Below are 18541 nucleotides of genomic sequence, written 5' to 3' on the forward strand. Positions count from 1 at the left end.
ACTCTGTCACATATGTACATGAGATATGACAGAATAAAACTCTGGTTTATAGACTAACAGGGTCCCTGTGGCGTTTTCTTGGAAACAAAGTTACATTTACAATGAGTGTTAATCACCAAAACACATTGTATGTATTCTCGAGGTCTAACTGAAGTATTAAATGCATTTTCTTCGTTATAAAACATTTGCAAATCTGATTTTTTTTAAAAAGTACTTTAAACCCTGCAAAGTTAGTGTCCATGTTTACTATCTTACAGTCTGACGCCATGGGCAGGAAAATGTATGTGTCAACCGCATGCTTTCATGCAGGCATGTGCATCCTCGTGTGCATGCACAATGCAAACAAAATGGGAACCCATTCATAAAAAAACTGCCTCATATCGCTACTGGAGGTCAGAAACTCCACAGGGTACCTTTAAGGCCAGTGGTGTGCTTGAAGCTAAGTAGTTTGTCCTTGTGTTGTCCACATTAACCAGCAGGGTAATTTGTACTGTACATACAAAAAATGAGAAACATACCTGCTGGTGTGTGAAGTGGGTGTGAATTGTTAGTTTTGGTAAATTGCAAAAATTGTTATACTCAACCCCCCCCCCCAATTTCAACGTCAGAAAGGTTTTGGCTGAAGGGGTTTCCGACGATGTCCACCAATCCAACAAGCACTTCGTTACTTACACATTTGCACACTCACAATGGACGGTGCTTTTACACATTCATTGCCCATGTGTAGAAGCACCTGCTAATGAATACTAGAAGTAGATGCTATTGTGCACACAAACAAACATATTTACAACTGGAGGCAGGTAGAACAACTTCTCACACAACTAATTCTATTACAATATTGCCAGTCATTTAATTTTACTCTATTCTTTGTCCCTGCAGATAACTGGTGGAGTTTAGTGGATTGCAGTGTGTTTACCAGAATGGTCGACATGTATAAGAGCATCGTTGTGTTCATGCTAATGGCTGGCAAGACCCTGCTCGTACCAGTGTTCTATGAGAACTATTTTCTCGCCACACTAAGGCTGCTGGAGAAACTCCACAAGGTATTTACAAAGGTCACCTGCTGCTCCTGTAAACAAGCCATGAATTCTGTATTGTTCCTCAGTACAATACGAGGAGGAAATGCTGTGTTGTTCCTGGTCAAATTGTTCTTGGTAGCTGTTGAGATGAACTGTACTTTGCCAGTTCCTGGAGTTGAGGCAGGTGTTTGTTCCATGTTACCAGGTCAACTTAAAGGCCCAACATGTGGAGTACAACCGCTTTTATATCCCTGACATCACCAGCCTGGTGGACATCCAGGAAGACTACCTCAAGTGGTTTCTGAGTAAAGCTGAAATTGTGAGTACTGAAATTCTCTGACTGTAGTTTGAAGTCTTTCATTACCTTGTTACTTGACGTCTGCTGATTCTGACCACACACACACACACACACACGTGCGTGCGCGCTTAGAGCAGCATATTCAGGATTTAGCTGTGCTGCTTTTAGCTCATGTTATTCTCAGTGTCTGCAGAGATGGTGAGGAATTTTATTCATGGCTGCTTCTGTAAGGAGGGTGTGTCGCTGTTTGTTAGTCCTTGGTTTTCCCATGAGTGTCTAAGTTGACAGACATGCCTTTATGACTCACTGGACATGGAGGGGAAGAGAATTTTTAAACAATTTTAACTATTGTACACTTTGAATAATGTCACACAAGTTAACCTGTTTTGCTTTCTCTCTCATTTTGTTTTCTAGAAAATGGGATCATCCCCTTCACAGGTACTTGAATTAACAATTGACCTCAAACATGTCAAAGTTAGATATTTGATTTGTTCCACCCTTTTATAACATTATTCTGTTTTTTCCCTGCAGAGTGACTTCCCCCCAGTGAACCTATGTGCCTATCCGTTCATACTGAACGCTCAAGCCAAGACAACCATGCTGCAAACAGATGCTGAACTGCAAATGCAGGTACGATGTGGGTTTAACTTGACGTAACCTCTTAACATCCACCAGGTCGCCGGCGACCTGCTTTAGACAGCTGTAAGCCGTTTAGCATCACACAGTAATGACTAAAAGCAATTGGCACAATTTGGCCACTTGGAGACATTTTGGAGAGGTTTGGGGACACCAGTGACACCACCAAACTAAAAAGTTTCCGTAAGGTTACGCCTAGAGGTCTGGAATTATATACAGGTGTGGTTGACAAGATGTGGAAAGTATGTGGTGGTTTGCATAGTTCTGACATAAAGCATTTCCTAGTTATTGTTGTTCAAATATGACTCATTATAGACGAGGACCAAAAACACTTTTTTGAGCCTTATTTGAACTGATGTAGTTTTGGTTGTGTTTTAGCTACATGCTAATGTGCTAACAAGTACATCTCAAGAAACTAGAAGGTGTCACCTTTCAAATGAAGCCTAATACATGCATTTTGGCCTTACAGTTCTTCTGTTATAAGCTTTTTCATTTGGGTATGCCATTGAATGAATCATTGAATGTCATCTTACTCTCTATTTGACTTTGACTAAAGCATCTCTCCTCTCCCACATGCGACCGTAACCTAGATGGCAGTAAGCGGTGCAAACCTACACAATGTCTTCATGCTGCTCACACTGGAACCCCACCTTGCGAGGAATCCTTACCTGGTGCTCCATGTGCGCAGGAACCATTTAGTAAGTGACACGCTACGAGAGCTCACCATGTACTCTGACGTGGACCTCAAGAAACCGCTCAAGGTGAGAACCAGGCGTAAGCTTTGTCTCCCACAGAGAAGTAACATTTTTTCCACAAACGTCTGCACTTTCTTGTCATCTCTCCTCTTATCTTTTATCTCTTCCCTGCCTCCAGGTGATATTTGACGGAGAGGAGGCTGTGGATGCAGGCGGAGTAACTAAAGAGTTCTTCCTGCTGCTGTTAAAGGAGCTGATGGATCCTGTGTATGGGATGTTCACTCATTACAAAGAGTCCAACCTGCTGTGGTTCTCAGACAAAGTAAGATATAGACACACAGATGAAGCAAAAAGATTCAGAAGACAGTTTTTCCATTTGCTTAACTTATTAAACCTACTTACCTACAATTTAACAGTAGATACGTTTATTTAAAGTGTAAAATCTCAGAAGTCTCAGTACACGTTACAAGAAGGTAGTTCACATTATAGATAAATAGATTCTAACACATTGAAACACATAAAACAAAATAAAAATAACAATTCAAGACAGAACAGAAACTAGTACTAAGGAAAGTAGAGCTTTTGCAAACAGTTTAAAGTGGGCCATATTATGAAAAACTCACTTTTTCAGTGCTTATGTGTTTTCAATGTATGTGTTTGGGTCACCCAGTCAGTTTGGTGTGGGCTGGCTTGCTCTGTACTCTTGTGATTCAACAAGCCAATCAGATTCGATGCCCTTTCTTATGTCACATGGGGTGAAGTTGGCTAAGCTAAGGGTGAAAAATTTGCGTGGGAAAGGGGTATAATATGGCCCCTTTAAGTATTTAACTGAAGGCGAGTGAAAATAAACAGGTTTTTAGTCTTGATTTAAAGGTCTCTGTAGTCTGAGTGTAGTAAATTATTCCACAGTAGTCAAGCTTGGTATGAAAATGCTTTGCAGCTGTTTATTAATATTTTAATAAAAAGTGAAAACTTGAAACAGATGAGCTTTTTGAAACCTTTTTATAACAGGAAGTGCAGTCATATAAGTTGTTTCAAATTCTTGACCATGGAAACAGGAGTTTGACAAAATAAAATATCAACTCAATGTCCCTTTACTACCTTTTCCGGATCTTTCAGTCCCATCAGATGAAGTCTGCCCAGTTGTTGTTCAGTCATGTGATTAAGCGATTGTACAAAAGTGTATTAAACCTTAATGCGCCACCACAGAAAGGTAATTACTGCCATTTCATAAGAAAATGTGAAAATAAGTATTTTAAGTGAGTCTTGGTATCTAAAACCAACTGTAGCACGTTTTTGTTAGTTTTCAAATGATAACATTAGAGTTTAAGCATTTTAATGTCAACTTGAAACAAAGTAGAGTCAAACAGTCGCGAGAAAAACTTCTCACAGCTGCATAAAATGAAATGCTGAGCATTTCCCTGTTGAGAAAAGCAGACATTTTTCTGCTAAACTGTCTTTGTTACACTCTTTTAAATTCCAAGGTAAGCTTGTCTGGTGAACTCCTCCTACGCTGTGAAAGCTCGGCAGTGACAAGACATCAGTCTGTTTTTGACATGAGAGAAAATGTGCCTGGAAGGTTTTTCTAAAGCTCAAAATGGATTTACCATCTGTTACTTAGAAGGCAGTTTAGAGTTTGGCGTCATTATTTCAGTGACTCAGATGACCTTTTGTTTGGAAGTTATTTAACATGCTTTGTTTTTTATACTTGATAGCAGTAAGCCTATAATGGATCTGCAGACTGGTTGCTTTGGCTTTTATTTGACCTGCTGCTGTGTTTTCCAAGAACAGCTGCGGTTTCTGGCGTTACACATAGTGATATGTCACTGGGAACATTCAAGTTTACAAAACACCACCCTCTATCAGGAGACGTGTCTTTGAACTTTGATAGAGATCCAACAATGAAACAGAAAAAAATTTCAGCTCCTTTTTCAATGACCATTTTGTCAGTCAAAGCAAGATCGAATCACTCTTTTTTTTTTTTTTTCTCACTATTTATTTTCAACCCATATAAACACGAGTTGTAATAAAATAAATTGCAGGAGAATCTTAAATACCTACACCTCTTAAAATAGAGTTTGCCAAGGACAAAATGAGGGTCATATAAAAAAAAAAAGTGCATTTATGTGTAATAATAATGAAACTTAATTAGTGGAAGGGGCTTGTTCACCACACCGACTTGTTTTGTATTAAATGTTTTATTAAAATGTTTCAGTTAACCAGCTGCTTTACTTTGTAGAAATAGCAGCACAGCTAAAAGATGGTAGAATATTTACCATGAGTCTAATCTAATAGGCTAAAAATGTTAAAACATGTGGGATTTTTTTCTGGTTAGTTTAATCAGAGCTCTAATGTTTTTGAGATGCTGGGTTTTGAGAGATCATCAGTTTCAAGGTTTCATGGTTTTATTGTCATTCCAACACATTGTAGATGTAAAGGAACAAAATTCACATTACTCAGATCCTGGTGTAATAAGATATAAAAAAACACACGTTAAAATCACTCAAAATATGGGAATAAATAACGGAAAATACCAAATAATAATAATAAAACACCAAAGTATAAATAAAGTATGAAAAGTATGAAGTAATAGCAGTTATGTTCAAACATGTCACTTTGTCGGAGAGACGGCAAGAAAGATAATCATTTTCTTGTCTTTGTCTCCAGTGTTTTGTGGAGCACAACTGGTTTCACCTGATCGGGATCATCTGTGGTCTGGCCATCTATAACTCCACAGTGGTGGATCTCCATTTCCCTCTGGCTCTCTATAAGAAGCTGCTGAGTGTGGTGCCCACGCTGGAGGACTTCATGGAGCTCTCGCCCACCGAGGCCAGGTAACTGTGGTGTTTTACCGTTTGCTGCACCTGTTTCAAGCAGTTTATCTTGACTGTGTTCGTGATTTTGGTAACTCTAGTGGTTCAAAGTGGGAACATGTTTAATAGGATTTTGTTTTGTTCTTTTAAAGGGGACATATCATGCACATTTCCAGCTCCATATTTATATTTTAGGGCTCTACTAGAATGTCTTTGCATGATTTACAGTTAAAAAAAAAAGCTCCTGTCTCTTTAAGGCCCCCCCTTCCAATGAGCCCACTCTGTTTGGATTGGTCAGTTTCAGGAAGCTTGGGGGACATCCGGCTCAGGAGACTATGTAAACAAACAGTAGTAGTAAGATTTCATGTCTTTTTCTTGTTCTTTACTCGAAATGGAAACTTCTTAAATACATCTGTACATGTTCGAGCCTGAATCTGTGCGAAACATGCGAGTGGACAACCCGAACAACCTGCAGAACAATCTTATTATTAGGAGGAAGTAGATGTAATGTTGCAAACCAAGCCTGTAGCCCTGGCTTTTGACTTGCAGGGAACATTTTTACAAACGTTCATCTCAAGTTTAGGAACTTTGACCATGTTTAAAGGGCAGGTCCATTATTTTTTAATTTTTTTTATATTATTCTGTAGCTTCCCAGTAGTGTTCCATATGTGTTCAAATGTGAAAACTCAAATCTTGGTGGAAGTACATATGTTTTAGCGTTAAAATGTTATTTTCTGAAACCCTTCTAAAAACTCTGTTCTACATGACCTGACGCAGGTTTCTGCATGATGATGTTGCTACATATAAACTGATATAGACCACCTAGCCGTTCTAGACAGTAGCCACAGAGACGGACTGAGCACTCTGCTAAACGTGCTAACAGACACACACTCACTGTAGCTGCTACTCAAAGTTTAAAAAAAATAAACTCTGAGCTCTCCTCACGCCAGTAAACGGCTCCGGATCAGAGCAAAATCCGGTGTGACTCGCGGGTGTTATTTGTCCTGGCTAAGGTGGTGGTGGGGGGGGGGGGGTGGGCATCAGCACTCTAACCCACGTCACTACTTTTCACTAATGTCTGAGTGGGTGTTTCCATTTGAACATCCCGGAAAAGAGCGCAGATGGAGTTGGCTTTTAACAGACATCTGACATCATAACACTATAAAAAGAAAAACAGAAAATCAAAAAAAGGATGATACGTCCCCTTTAAAAAGCTATAACGCAGCAGAGCTCAAACACACATAAAAAAAATTCACTCTGCAAGTTTGTCATCAGGGCACAACAGTGTGTCACCCACTTACATAACCAGTCTGGTTTTTTTTTTTTTTAATACTTGTGAAAGTTATTGCCTCTGGGAAACGCCTTTTCATTGAATTTGGAGCAGGGTGGGTAAGCATTTCCTCAGCGTCTAATTGTCTCCAGTTGTAAACACAGAGAAGTGTTCGCACTATTGATTTTAAAGATTAACCCTCTAAACAAGTCGGGCAGCTCAGCCTGTAGAGAAGCTCAACTTTGAGGGACACGATCCCGAAAAACTCTTAATGTGCTGCACTTTGATTTTGACTGTTGTTAAACTTTGAGCTGAGCTCGGCACCGTGGTCACCTCGCACTGACAGAAGAAGAATATTAGATGAATATAGATGAACTAGCTTTAATCTGTGATAAAGATTCAGATTAATCTCATTTGTATTGTTAAGATTGATTTCTTTAGTTTTTTTTAATTACTGGAAAGTTATTTCAGTCTGTATTTTTGCAAGACAATGATATTTCACCCACTTACTTCACTAATTAGCATTTCCTCTGCCAGCTCTACTTGTCCTCTTTCCATGTTTCCTGTGTTTCTGGTTGGTAAATATCCAGCATGCTATTCGCAGGAAACATAACACAACACTCCCTGTGAGTCACTTTCCGTTATGAGCTCTTATTGTTAACACTTAGCCTCTGAACTAACAGACAGTTTTTGGGGGTTCCCTGTTTATTTGATCCTTCAGGACAGGCACAGCTGATCCCTGGCTTTTGTTCAAAATAACAGTGAAACAGGGATTTAAACCTGAGATGGAAAGTGAATGCACGAAAATATCAAAAAGAGCAGCACTTGAAGACTGAGAGCGACGTATTAGTTTCTCATCTCAAATAGAACATTTGGCCTTTTGTTTGTTTTGTTTTTTTACCACGCTTTTCTTCACTGTCATGATTTGTTAATAGTGTTTCTCCTTCTTGACATTAATTCCTTTGGTTTATTCTTCTGTAGGAGTCTACAACAACTTCTAGACTATGAAGGAGGTGATGTGGAGGAGACATTTCTTCTCAACTTTGCTGTAAGTGTAACTTTTCAGCTTTTACCCTGATTTAAGCCAACAAATATAAACGAGATCGAAAACATGTTAAATTATGAGTAAACTCACAACAACTTCTACACTTCACTCCTGCAAAAATCACTTATGACCACATGCACTTATGACCAAAATTAAATACATTTTAAAAGATTATATGTATTTGTATAAATGTATATGATAAAACTAAACGAAGACCTGTTAAACATTTAAAAGCAGTGGAACGATGCTGGTAAATGATGTAACAGATTGCACAGATGGCTACGACTGTTAAACCCTGATTCAATTCAGTGTAATTCAATTTTATTTATATAGCGCCAAATCATGACAAAAGTTATCTCAGGGCATTTTTCACACAGAGCAGGTCTAGACCGTACTCTTTAATTTACAGAGACCCAACATTCCCACATGAGCAAGCACTTGGCAACAGCGGAAAGGAAAAACTCCACTTTAACGGGAAGAAACCTCGAGCAGAACCGGGCTCTTGGTGGACGGCCATCTGTCTTTACCGGTTGGGTTGAGAGAGAAAGAGGGAGATGGAGAGGGAAGAGAGAGACACAGAGAAGCATAATAACAATAACGACGATAATAATAATAGAAATATGACTAGTAATAATAGATGGCAGCTAGAATGAAGGATTGCTTAAATCTTAAAGTTTTACTTTGCAACTTTGGCAACTATTTTCATTTGATTTGAAGTCATTTTTCATGCAAAGCTACCAAACATTTCCTGGTTCCAGCTTCTCATATGTGATGATTTGCTGTTTTCTTTGTCATTTATGACAGTAAATTGAATATCTGAAGGTTTTGGACTGTTCAGACAAACTGAAAAACTTCAAATTCACTCTTTTATAACATTTCATTCACTAAATGATTAACGGACTAACCAAGAAGATAAATGCTAGATAATAATTGTCGGTTGCAGCTGTAGACTCAAATCAAACCTCAGGTGTTTGAGTTGAATGAGGTCAATCTCAGATGTAAAACTGTGTCGTCACCTCAGATCACCAGGGAGAACTACGGGATGACAGAAGTCAAGGAGCTCATCCCCGGAGGAGAGCACATCAGCGTGGACAAAAACAACAGGTGAGACAAATCAAACACAGGATGTACTGTGTGTAATTTAAGCTGACATGTTAGATTAATCAGTTCTTCGTTTGAAATCACTTTGTTTTTGGCGCATTTTGAATGCTCCTTTTCTCTCTGTGAGCGATAAACAGATGACTGTGAAGGTTTTTTAAATATATTTTTCTCTGAACACGTAATAATATTCAGTGCCAAACAGCTGGCAGCTCGTGTCCCATTGTTCCACCTGAAGGTCACGGCACGTATTGAAAACATAAAAACAAATCAGCGGGTTTGTTTAGCGTCAGTCTACGTGTTTTTCTCCACCATCCCCACCTCGTTCCCTCAGCTCGTCCTTGCTCCGGTGCCGCTGATTGCACGAAGGAGTCCTCGGAGAGTTGTCGGGGCGGGCGGTGTCAACGTGTCTGGCTGCTGGTGTTGAACAGATGGCGAGTTGGCAGTGACCCAAGTCATGCCAGCAAAATCCCCTCAACACTCTGATATAAAAGTGGAATCGGGTGTTGTAGTGTAAAACAGAGCAACAAGGACGTCAGCTTTTCCACAACACGCTAAAGGAGAGTTGATTTAGACTGAGGGAGGGTCAGTTTACCAGACAGCAGATGTACGTGTGCCGGTTTGTTATACAACGAAGGTGGCTCTATTTCCTGCGAAACAATATTTTTAAAGCATCTTTCTTCCTTTTGTTAATGCTTTTCCTGTTGAAATAGGAAGTTGTGGCGGTGTGAGAAACAGAAAGTCATCGTTTTTGTGTGGAAATCAAAATTTTGTTTTGTGGGAGAAGTTTAGAGGTGGGATTGTTAAAATATCTGTGATGTTTCTGTTTGATATTCTTTGGAGTTTTTAATTAATCAACTCCTCCTAGTTCATGATGGAGTCTCCAGTAAGATATCTGTTTGCCAGAAAGTAGAAATTAAAGGTGCAGTTTGTAGAATTTAGTGGCATCTTTTCAATTCAATTCAATTCAGTTTTATTTATATAGCGCCAAATCACAACAAAAGTCATCTCAGGGCACTTTTCACATTGAGCAGGTCTAGACCGCACTCTTTAATTTACAGAGTCCCAACAATTCCCCCAGGAGCAAGCACTTGGCAGCAGCGGTTCCTGTTAAAACTCCCCTTTAACAGGAAGAAACGTCAAGCAGAACCCAGCTCTAGGTGGGCGGCCATCTGCCTGGACCGGTCTAGTGGAACGGACTTGGTAGAAATACAATATTCATAAGTATGTTTTAATTAGTGTATAATCACCTGAAACTAAGGTGTTTTCGTTACCTTAGAATGAGCCCTTTATATCTACACAGGGAGTGGGTCCTCTTCCACGGAGGCCGCTATGTCGCACCGCCATGTTTCTACAGTAGCCCAGAACGGACAAACCAAACACAGACTCTAGAGAGGGCCTTTCGCATTTTTCCATGAGTTTCGCGGTCACCGTAGATTCCCCCAACATGCTTGAAGGGGGGAGGGGGAGGAGTATTCAGTTGGTTGTAATCAGCAACCTCACCGCTAGATGGCGCTAAATCCTACATACTGGTCCTTTAAGAGATGTTGATTTAATTACAGGAAACATTTACATTATTGGAATTGATTTACACTAAATTAATTTTATTTTTATGCCGTAAAATTCAAATTCATGAAAAATGGGTGTGCAGAAGTGTATGCAGCCCTTCTGTCAGAGTTAATGTTAACATTTTGAAGCTACACATTTTTTCACACACGACAACAGTTTTATATGATGCTTATATTAACTATTTTTATGGCTGCATCCCTTCATCAAACAGAAATAATTTAGATGTTTGTTTCATCATTTTATGTACATTTTTCTGTAGTTTAGTTTAAAATATTCTCTATCTCTAGAATCTCTGGGATCTCTATTAGAATTTAAAACAAACTTTTTGCGGGTTTGATTACTGTGAAACTGGGCCACCTGTATTTGTAATGACGGACTCACAGGTGGATCCAGCAAAGCTGAAGAGATTATCAATTTAATCTACATAAGCAACGTCTGCAGTGAGATCTCACTTCAGCCTGAATGAAGAAGTCGTTGATGAACTCCTGTGAGCCTGACAGATCTCATCATCATTAAACTTTAAAGACTCTAAACAACAGTGTTTTTTTTTTTCCCCCCAGTAACACAGTCATCATAGACCTAACCAACACATATACACACACACACACACACACACACACACACACACACAGAGACACAATGAGGGAGGAAGCGAGTGTTTACAGTCACAATTTGAAGGCTGAATAGATTTTTTCCTTATAAGCCGATTCGTGAGGAAACCGCTGCTGTGCAGAACAAACGAATGATCTAAGTGTTTACTTTACCTGTGTATGTGTACGTGTGTGTGTGCGTGTGTTTCAGGAAAGAGTTTGTGGATGCCTACCTGCGCTACGTGTTCTCAGACTCGGCGAGCGAGCAGTACTCGGCCTTCTCCTCGGGCTTCCTGAAGGTGTGCGGAGGGGAGATCCTGTCTCTGTTCCAGCCCTCTGAGCTGATGGCCATGGTGGTCGGCAACAGCAACTACAACTGGGAGGAGATGGAGAAGGTCAGTATGTGGTTTAACAAAAACTGAAATGTGTTGGTTGCGTTAAAAACATGTCCCAACAGTTCTGACTTGGACATATTGACCATCTTGCAGCAGAAAACATCTCACTTCCTGTTTTTTTTTTTTTAAATCAGATTTGTCCTTCTTAGCTCAGTTTTTTTTTTTAATTCTTATGGTCGGATCACAGTTCTTGTAAATAGAAATTGATGTGACGAGTGACACGTTTGTACAGACCGAGGTGATGATGAGCACGTTTCACTGGACAGTGTGACTTTTACATCATCAACGCTCACAGTGCAGCAGACCAAACAGGGAGTACATTATATTACAACACAGTGGTGAACAGTGACACATGACATCATGAAGACTTACGCAGACTCTGACTGGGAAATTTTGTTCAGTAGCTGCAGTTTTTTTTCAGTTAAAGTTCCTGTGGTTCGTGCGGCTCAGCACAGTAACTGAAAGAGTGTGTAGTCTCTGTTTGTTTCTGTTCTGTCTGCAAATAATTCAGCCAGGAAATCTCACCAAGTTCCTCTTTTACAGCTGTGTCCTAACCAAGAAAACACCAAAGACCACATAGAATATTAAAAAATGAGGCTACAAAACATTTAAAATAGACTAATAATGAATGAAATCAATATAAGAGGAGCAATAACCTGATGCTCAGTATGTAAAAACTCTTTAAAAATGTAATGTAATGGATTAAAAATATCATAAAACAGATAATAACACTGTTGATCATAATATATATTAATATTTTGACCAAATAGATCGTTTAGAAACACTATTTATATTGTAAGTAAACGTGTGATGTTGTTTCACGTTTGACTTGTGATATTAATTCTTGTGTGAGTTCCTGTTGTGCAGATTACAACATAGCATCAGCAGGGAAACATAGTGAGAATAAAAACTGGAGTCTTTTCAGAGATCGTAGCAAAAATGAGGAACTTTTATGATTTTTTTTAATGATTTTATTTTTTTTTAAAGGTTAAAAACCTTCAGCTTTACTGTCATTATAGATTACAGGGTTGCAGAAGGAACTGCAGCTGACTCCACACTACACACACACACACACACACAGGAAATGTATAAACAAATATTTAAAAAAAAGTTAAATTAGAATATAATAAAACTGTAAAACGGACAATAAAACAGAGCAAAGTATATAAAAGTGGCACTAAAGGAGGAAATAAAAAAGGAAAACTATGCAACAGAGGGGAAAACTCACAGCTGGACGCACGTCTGTGAGGAATTAGTTTTAATGATGAATGTTGTGTAAATGTTTCTGCCAGAGTGGAAATGGTTTAGTGACGATAAAACAGGCTTTTCATCGCCTCGTTTCTCTGTCTCTATGTCTCTCTCTCTCTCTCTCTGCAGAACGCCGTCTACAAAGGGGAATATTCAGCCACTCATCCAACAGTCCGATTGTTCTGGGAGGTTTTCCACGAGTTCCCTCTGGAAAAGAAGAAGCAGTTCTTATGTAAGCGTTTAATTGTCGCAGTGTTCGATCTGCAATGACGGTTTAATTGTCACGTTATCGCCCAAAGAGATGTTATAAATACTGTATATGTGCAGTTTGTTCCTGTGGAAAAATTTAAAGGAAGCAGCCTTGATATTTTTGTTACTTATTATTATTTAACCGAGAAGTCTCTGGAGATACATGATCTCTTTTACAAGGGAGACGTGGCCAAAATCGCTGCTTAAAATACACAAAGTTACATAAAACACATTAATTTACAACAAACTTAAAACCCAAATAAAACAGAGTCTGAGAAATATGAGCGAGATAAAACATTACCACATTTTTTTATATGAAGGCAGCGTTTCCAGGTGAAGTATATCTTCTAAGGATACTGATGATTATCAATCTAGATGATCGGGTCTGAACGCTGTTAGAAACAGGAGAAAGAATTCAAAAGGTTGTTGCGTTCTTCACGTTCAACAACATTCATTGAAATCATGATGGTTGTTATGTTGCCCTGTCTTATGTAACACAGGTGTGTGATTGTTTGTGGGGGTTTTTTAAACATTCACACAGTTACACACATTCATACCTGGAAGACACACCTGTCTAAAATTAACAGTCAAGTCCCCAAATAAACATCGAAACAGGTTTTTCTTGCTGTAATCATTCCTCCTGCTCAAACTGGCCGTTAAAAGATCCTTCATAATGCACTTAAGTGATGGGAGACAAATCAACAACCTCCTTCTGTGCAAAAATGTATTTAAAAGTTTATTTGAAGCTAATATGAAGCTTCAGCCTCCAAATCAGTCAAATCAAGTAGATAGCTGTCAACATTAGTCTTTTTAGTGTCAAAGTTCCTCTTTTTGTTACTAAACTTCCACCGCAGCTCAACAGGGAAACACAAAGAGGGAATTTGATGCTAAAATAATGTAAATGTGGCAGATATCCACTTGATATGACTAACTCTGACTACTGAAGCTTCATATAAGCTTCACATCAACTTTAAAATGAATTTTTGCGCAAAATGAGCGTGTGGATACTTGGGGTGTAACATACTCAAAATTCAGCTTTGAGTTTGCAGTTCGGTACGTTCCGGTACAGCAGGAAAAAAAGGAAAGGAAGAGAATAATACATTACTTGTAAATGTAAACATCCAACAATGGCTCTTTGGCCAAAACTATTACTGAAACTGTTTAGTTGTGCTGCAGTGGAAAGAAAACAACCTCTCTGTTTCTTGTTAGGAGTCAGAACACCTGCTGACGGCTGTTTTATGTTGATTTATGGTCGTTCAGAACTGGTTCTTACGACATCAAATGTGTTTATAGTTGATCCGAAGGGCTTCATTCAAAGGCGACCGTCACAGAGAAGAGGGGAGGGAGACGGGAAGACACAATATACAGAGATAATGGTGCATAATTTAATAATAATGACGTCAGCAACACTACATGAGCATGGGTTACCATGGTAACTTGGCTGAACTGGCGGGCATACACCCATGAGCGTCCTACATGGATGTATTAGTGGTGTGCTGCCAAAACGTTCCAGGTGGAAGTCGCGCTCTAGAATTATTCTTCCACATGTCGGAGTAAGTGGATCATTAAACTATTTTATCAGCAATTGTTTGGATCAGGGAGCATAACAAACCAAACATCCTGTACCGAACAGTTCGAGACGAATACACAAACCGTTAAACCCCTGTTGGACACCATCACTTGCGTTGAATGTCTGTTGTTTCAAAACAGAATTGAAAAATTGCGAACCCGTCCTTTAATCCTTTATTAACCTTTCAAGAAGCTCAGAGGAACCAAATCATTTGAGTGCGCTTTTAACAGTCAGTAAAAAGTTGCACACCGATTAAAAGTTTAGCAAAATGAACAGTTTAATAGTTTAGTTTATTCATTTATGTGACAGGAAGGATGCGTTTTCATCTGTAGTCCATGAGTACAGATGAAAGATAAAACATGAAAGAGCACAATATGATACAATACAAGACGAGCACTGGCATTATACTATGAAATAACTTGATATTATTTCATAATATTATTGTATGTTTAATGTTTACTGTTTCATAAGCCCTTTGTGGTTCATGTGAACGTGTTAATGCTGATCAGATTCATATTCAGGTTGTATCTGCTGGTTTCATTACCATTAATTATTGTAGTAATTCATCTTTTTTTCCCCACAAATGTGGCCTCATTATCAGACTGAATCATCATTTTGTTTCACTTCATTTGTTCTGGTTGAACAGCTGCAAAAGTCTGAGATGCGGGCGGCGGTTCAGATGTTTATAACCAGATTACAACAAAAACTCTGAGAGGAAACTCAGAGGATTTGAGATGAGCCGTTAGATCCATTTCACATTTTACGTAATGTTCCATTTGAGAAGTGTTATCAGCTTTAGTTGAACTAAATATAAAATGTAGTTTAAAGGATCAGTCTGGTGATTTTCTACATGTTTCTTACTGTCAACAAATCCCATAAAAGGACTAAAACCAACAGTGAATTGATCTCTACTAGTTAAGTATCGTCTGTGTAGTCAGAGCCTGATTTATCTTCTTCCTCTTTGTTTTCCAAAAACTATTAAAAACACATGAGTGAGTCACACTGTTGCACCGGCTGACATGTTCTTATATTACATTGAGCACCGTTAATCCCGCACACGCTGTCCTGAGGCCTGAAATACTCACTAGAGCACCAAATGTGTATTAATCCGCTGCAGAAAATAGTCCCCAACAAATTCACCATTTTGTCCTGTTTGAGTAACATTTGCTAAAAGCTTCAAACTTTTTTCGTCTAGTCTAGACTAATTGAGTGTGTTTGGGTTTTGGTCTGGTCTTGATGGGTCTAAAATGAGGAAAAATACAGAAAAACACCAGATTTATCCTTTAAAGATCCCACCAGTTAATTTTTAGGGTATATAAATATACTTAGAATAATAATTTGTCTCTGATGTGTTTTTTTTTCCATTTTTAAAATGTCATCCACAGTCAATTTTCAGTGTTTGTGCACTGGAGGCTTCAAGTTTCCACCTCACGCTCGTGTACGTTGCACATTGGACTACAATTGGCACCAAACTAGTTGTGATGTTACAAATCGTGCTCATAGTCCCGCCTCTTCTGCGGATGAATCTGAAAACTCTCCAGTGTCAAACTGCACAAACATCAGTCGATAAGAAAAACACTTAAAATATACTTTAAATATATAGAAAGTACGAATATTTTCATGACACTCCAGTCACTGATTTGAACTCCGTGTGTCTCTCTTCCTGCAGTGTTCCTGACCGGCAGCGATCGTATCCCCATCCACGGCATGGAGAGCCTGCGTATCGTCATCCAGTCCACCACAGCGGAGGAGCACTACCTGCCGGTGGCCCACACCTGCTACAACCTGCTGGACATGCCACGCTACCAGACCAAAGACACCCTGCGCCGCCGCCTCACGCAGGCCGTGGAGCAGTACGAGGGCTTCAGCCTGGTCTGAGCGGCCGAGGAGATCTGCAGCAGTTTGAAACGCACTTTCCCAGCAATACAACCCCCCCTCCTCTCCTCTCCTCTCCTCCTCCGCCGCCCCCCCCCCGTGCGTCGGTGTCAGCAGAGAGTTTTGGGAGGAGGTCATCTCTCTTAAGACGCTCTCACAAGATTGTGCAGCATCTCGAATCTTAAAAAAAGGTCTATCGATGTAAACGCAGAGTATTATTGTTTTTATCGCTTTGGTTTCTCAACCTTTCGGGACCATCTGGAGGAGATTTGAAACGTTGATTTATTGATCAACGATGACACATGACAACTGTCTAATTGCTGGAATCATGAGAATTTTGGGACCTAAAATTAAAGGCTGGAGAAGGTTGAGAAACTCTAGCTTTTTGATTTTTGTGTAGTTTTTTTTTTTTTCTTTTGTTCTTTTTTTTTTGTTTTGTTTTTGCAAAGCTGTGTATTTTATATTTAACTCCTTAAATTCTATTTTTCACCTTTTAAAGAATTATGTTATTATCTTGAGACGATATATCTGCTTTTTGTTATTTTTAATTTATTAAATAGATTATTTTTTGACAAAATAAAGATGTATGTGTGTATGTATATAGCACTTTGAATATAATCTTTTGCCCTCGACGTCGGGAGGAGGAGGAGTAGCTGCCACGCCGATCCTTTTAAATCTGGACACCAGCACGTCCTCTCTGCCTGATTTAAAGAAAACAAACAAACAAACAAACAAAAGGACAAACGAGGAGTATCAGAGCGAGCAGACGGGTGCAGGATGAAAACACGATGAATATTATTTGCAATCCCTCGTTTTGTTTTGTTGTTTTTTTTTTTTTTAATTTAAGCTGTGGATCACAGAGCAGCTGATTTTGTCTCAAACCTGCATTCAACAGTGTTGCCTTCTACAGCAAAAACCCACAAACTAAACGGACACGAAAACTTTTTAATAGTTGATTTTTTTTTTTTGTTTTGTTTTTTGTTGGATGTCGTCTGTGTGCATGTTGTTGAGTGAAAGCAAAAAAAACCCTGATTGTCATTTAAAACTAAATATACAAACGTTAGAATTAATAATTGTAATTAGTTTGATATTGAAGTTGCAGATAAATAATTATCCAATAAAACACAATAAGTGCATATTCAGGGCAGATGTCAACATCTGTCACTTGTTCCAAAACCTGCTGCTCTTATTTATTCCTACAGTCAAACCTTTAATCCAAAATGATGTTTAATTAGGTCGTGCATTGGCGTGAAGTGTGTGAAACGGTCTTGCATATATATATATATATATTTTTTTTATATATATATTTCGTACATGACAGCGTATGTGACTTGATGTGTCCTGACTAACGGGTCACACTGACGCGTCCGTTTAGCAATAACCGCTCAGTAAATGTTAGAGCTCGCTGGGTTTTTCCTCTAAAGGTCTGAAACACAAGAGACAGTTTGCTCTTTACTGCATGTTCACACACTCACACACATACACACTCACACTCACACACACACACACACTACATGTTCAGTCCATTTCTGTCCTGATTAACGAAGCTGATTTCTCCTGCAGAGTTTAGTTCTATGCAAAAGTTTGTGCAGCCCTCGACTCTTTTGCACCTTTTAATGTGCTATAACTTAAAAATTCAATGATTTTTTCTTTTTTTTTTTTTTTTTGCATATTTGTCTGAATTCTACACACAAGCTCTGTGTTGCAGCCAAACTTTTTAAATAAAACAAAACGGTGTAAAAGTATGTTTCATGACTTTATGTTCATCATATCCTACAGACTTCACAGTCGTCCAGTCTGAAGGTTGATGGTTCAGTTCCTGACGACTCCTGTTCACGTATCCTCGTGTCCTTCAGCAAAACAAACTCCAGCATCTTGTACGGCGGCTCAACCTGCGCTGATGTGTGTTGTGTCAAAAGTGATTCGTCCTACTAGGTTTAAAAAGTGCTGCAGTATAAATATGTTGAGATTATAAATTCATTATTGACCTTGGAAACAATCACCTCAAGGTTCAGCTTTCAGTCATATCACATGATCTTCCTTAGCTGACAAGCTTCGTCAACTGAGGAAGATCATGTGATTAATTCAAAAGCTCCAGGATAGCTCAGTTATATTTCATTCTGAATAGTTCATTTGGTATCAGAGCACTAAAATATGAAATATAGAAGTTT

General features: G+C 38.9%; 1 protein-coding gene across 3 annotated transcripts in view; it reads left to right on the top strand.

Moving 5' to 3' along the window:
• The window catches only part of herc3 (HECT and RLD domain containing E3 ubiquitin protein ligase 3), a 33108-nt gene extending 14993 nt beyond the window's left edge, over positions 1–18115 (top strand). The window contains exons 14-25 of one of the 3 annotated variants that reach the window (XM_044347156.1): positions 880–1043; positions 1225–1338; positions 1732–1755; positions 1849–1947; positions 2544–2714; positions 2827–2970; positions 5316–5482; positions 7713–7779; positions 8798–8880; positions 11245–11428; positions 12806–12908; positions 16165–18115. In XM_044347156.1, coding sequence (XP_044203091.1) covers positions 880–1043; positions 1225–1338; positions 1732–1755; positions 1849–1947; positions 2544–2714; positions 2827–2970; positions 5316–5482; positions 7713–7779; positions 8798–8880; positions 11245–11428; positions 12806–12908; positions 16165–16373 — 1529 coding nt within the window. In that variant the 3' untranslated portion in view covers positions 16374–18115. Of the gene's footprint in view, positions 1–879; positions 1044–1224; positions 1339–1731; positions 1756–1848; positions 1948–2543; positions 2715–2826; positions 2971–5315; positions 5483–7712; positions 7780–8185; positions 8322–8797; positions 8881–11244; positions 11429–12805; positions 12909–16164 lie in introns of those variants that run through there. The other 2 variants (XM_044347157.1, XR_006402880.1) reach the window with 2 other exon arrangements.
• Positions 18116–18541: the final 426 nt, after the last annotated feature.

The sequence above is a fragment of the Thunnus albacares genome, chromosome 3 (genome assembly GCF_914725855.1).
Source record: "Thunnus albacares chromosome 3, fThuAlb1.1, whole genome shotgun sequence".
Taxonomy (NCBI): domain Eukaryota; kingdom Metazoa; phylum Chordata; class Actinopteri; order Scombriformes; family Scombridae; genus Thunnus; species Thunnus albacares.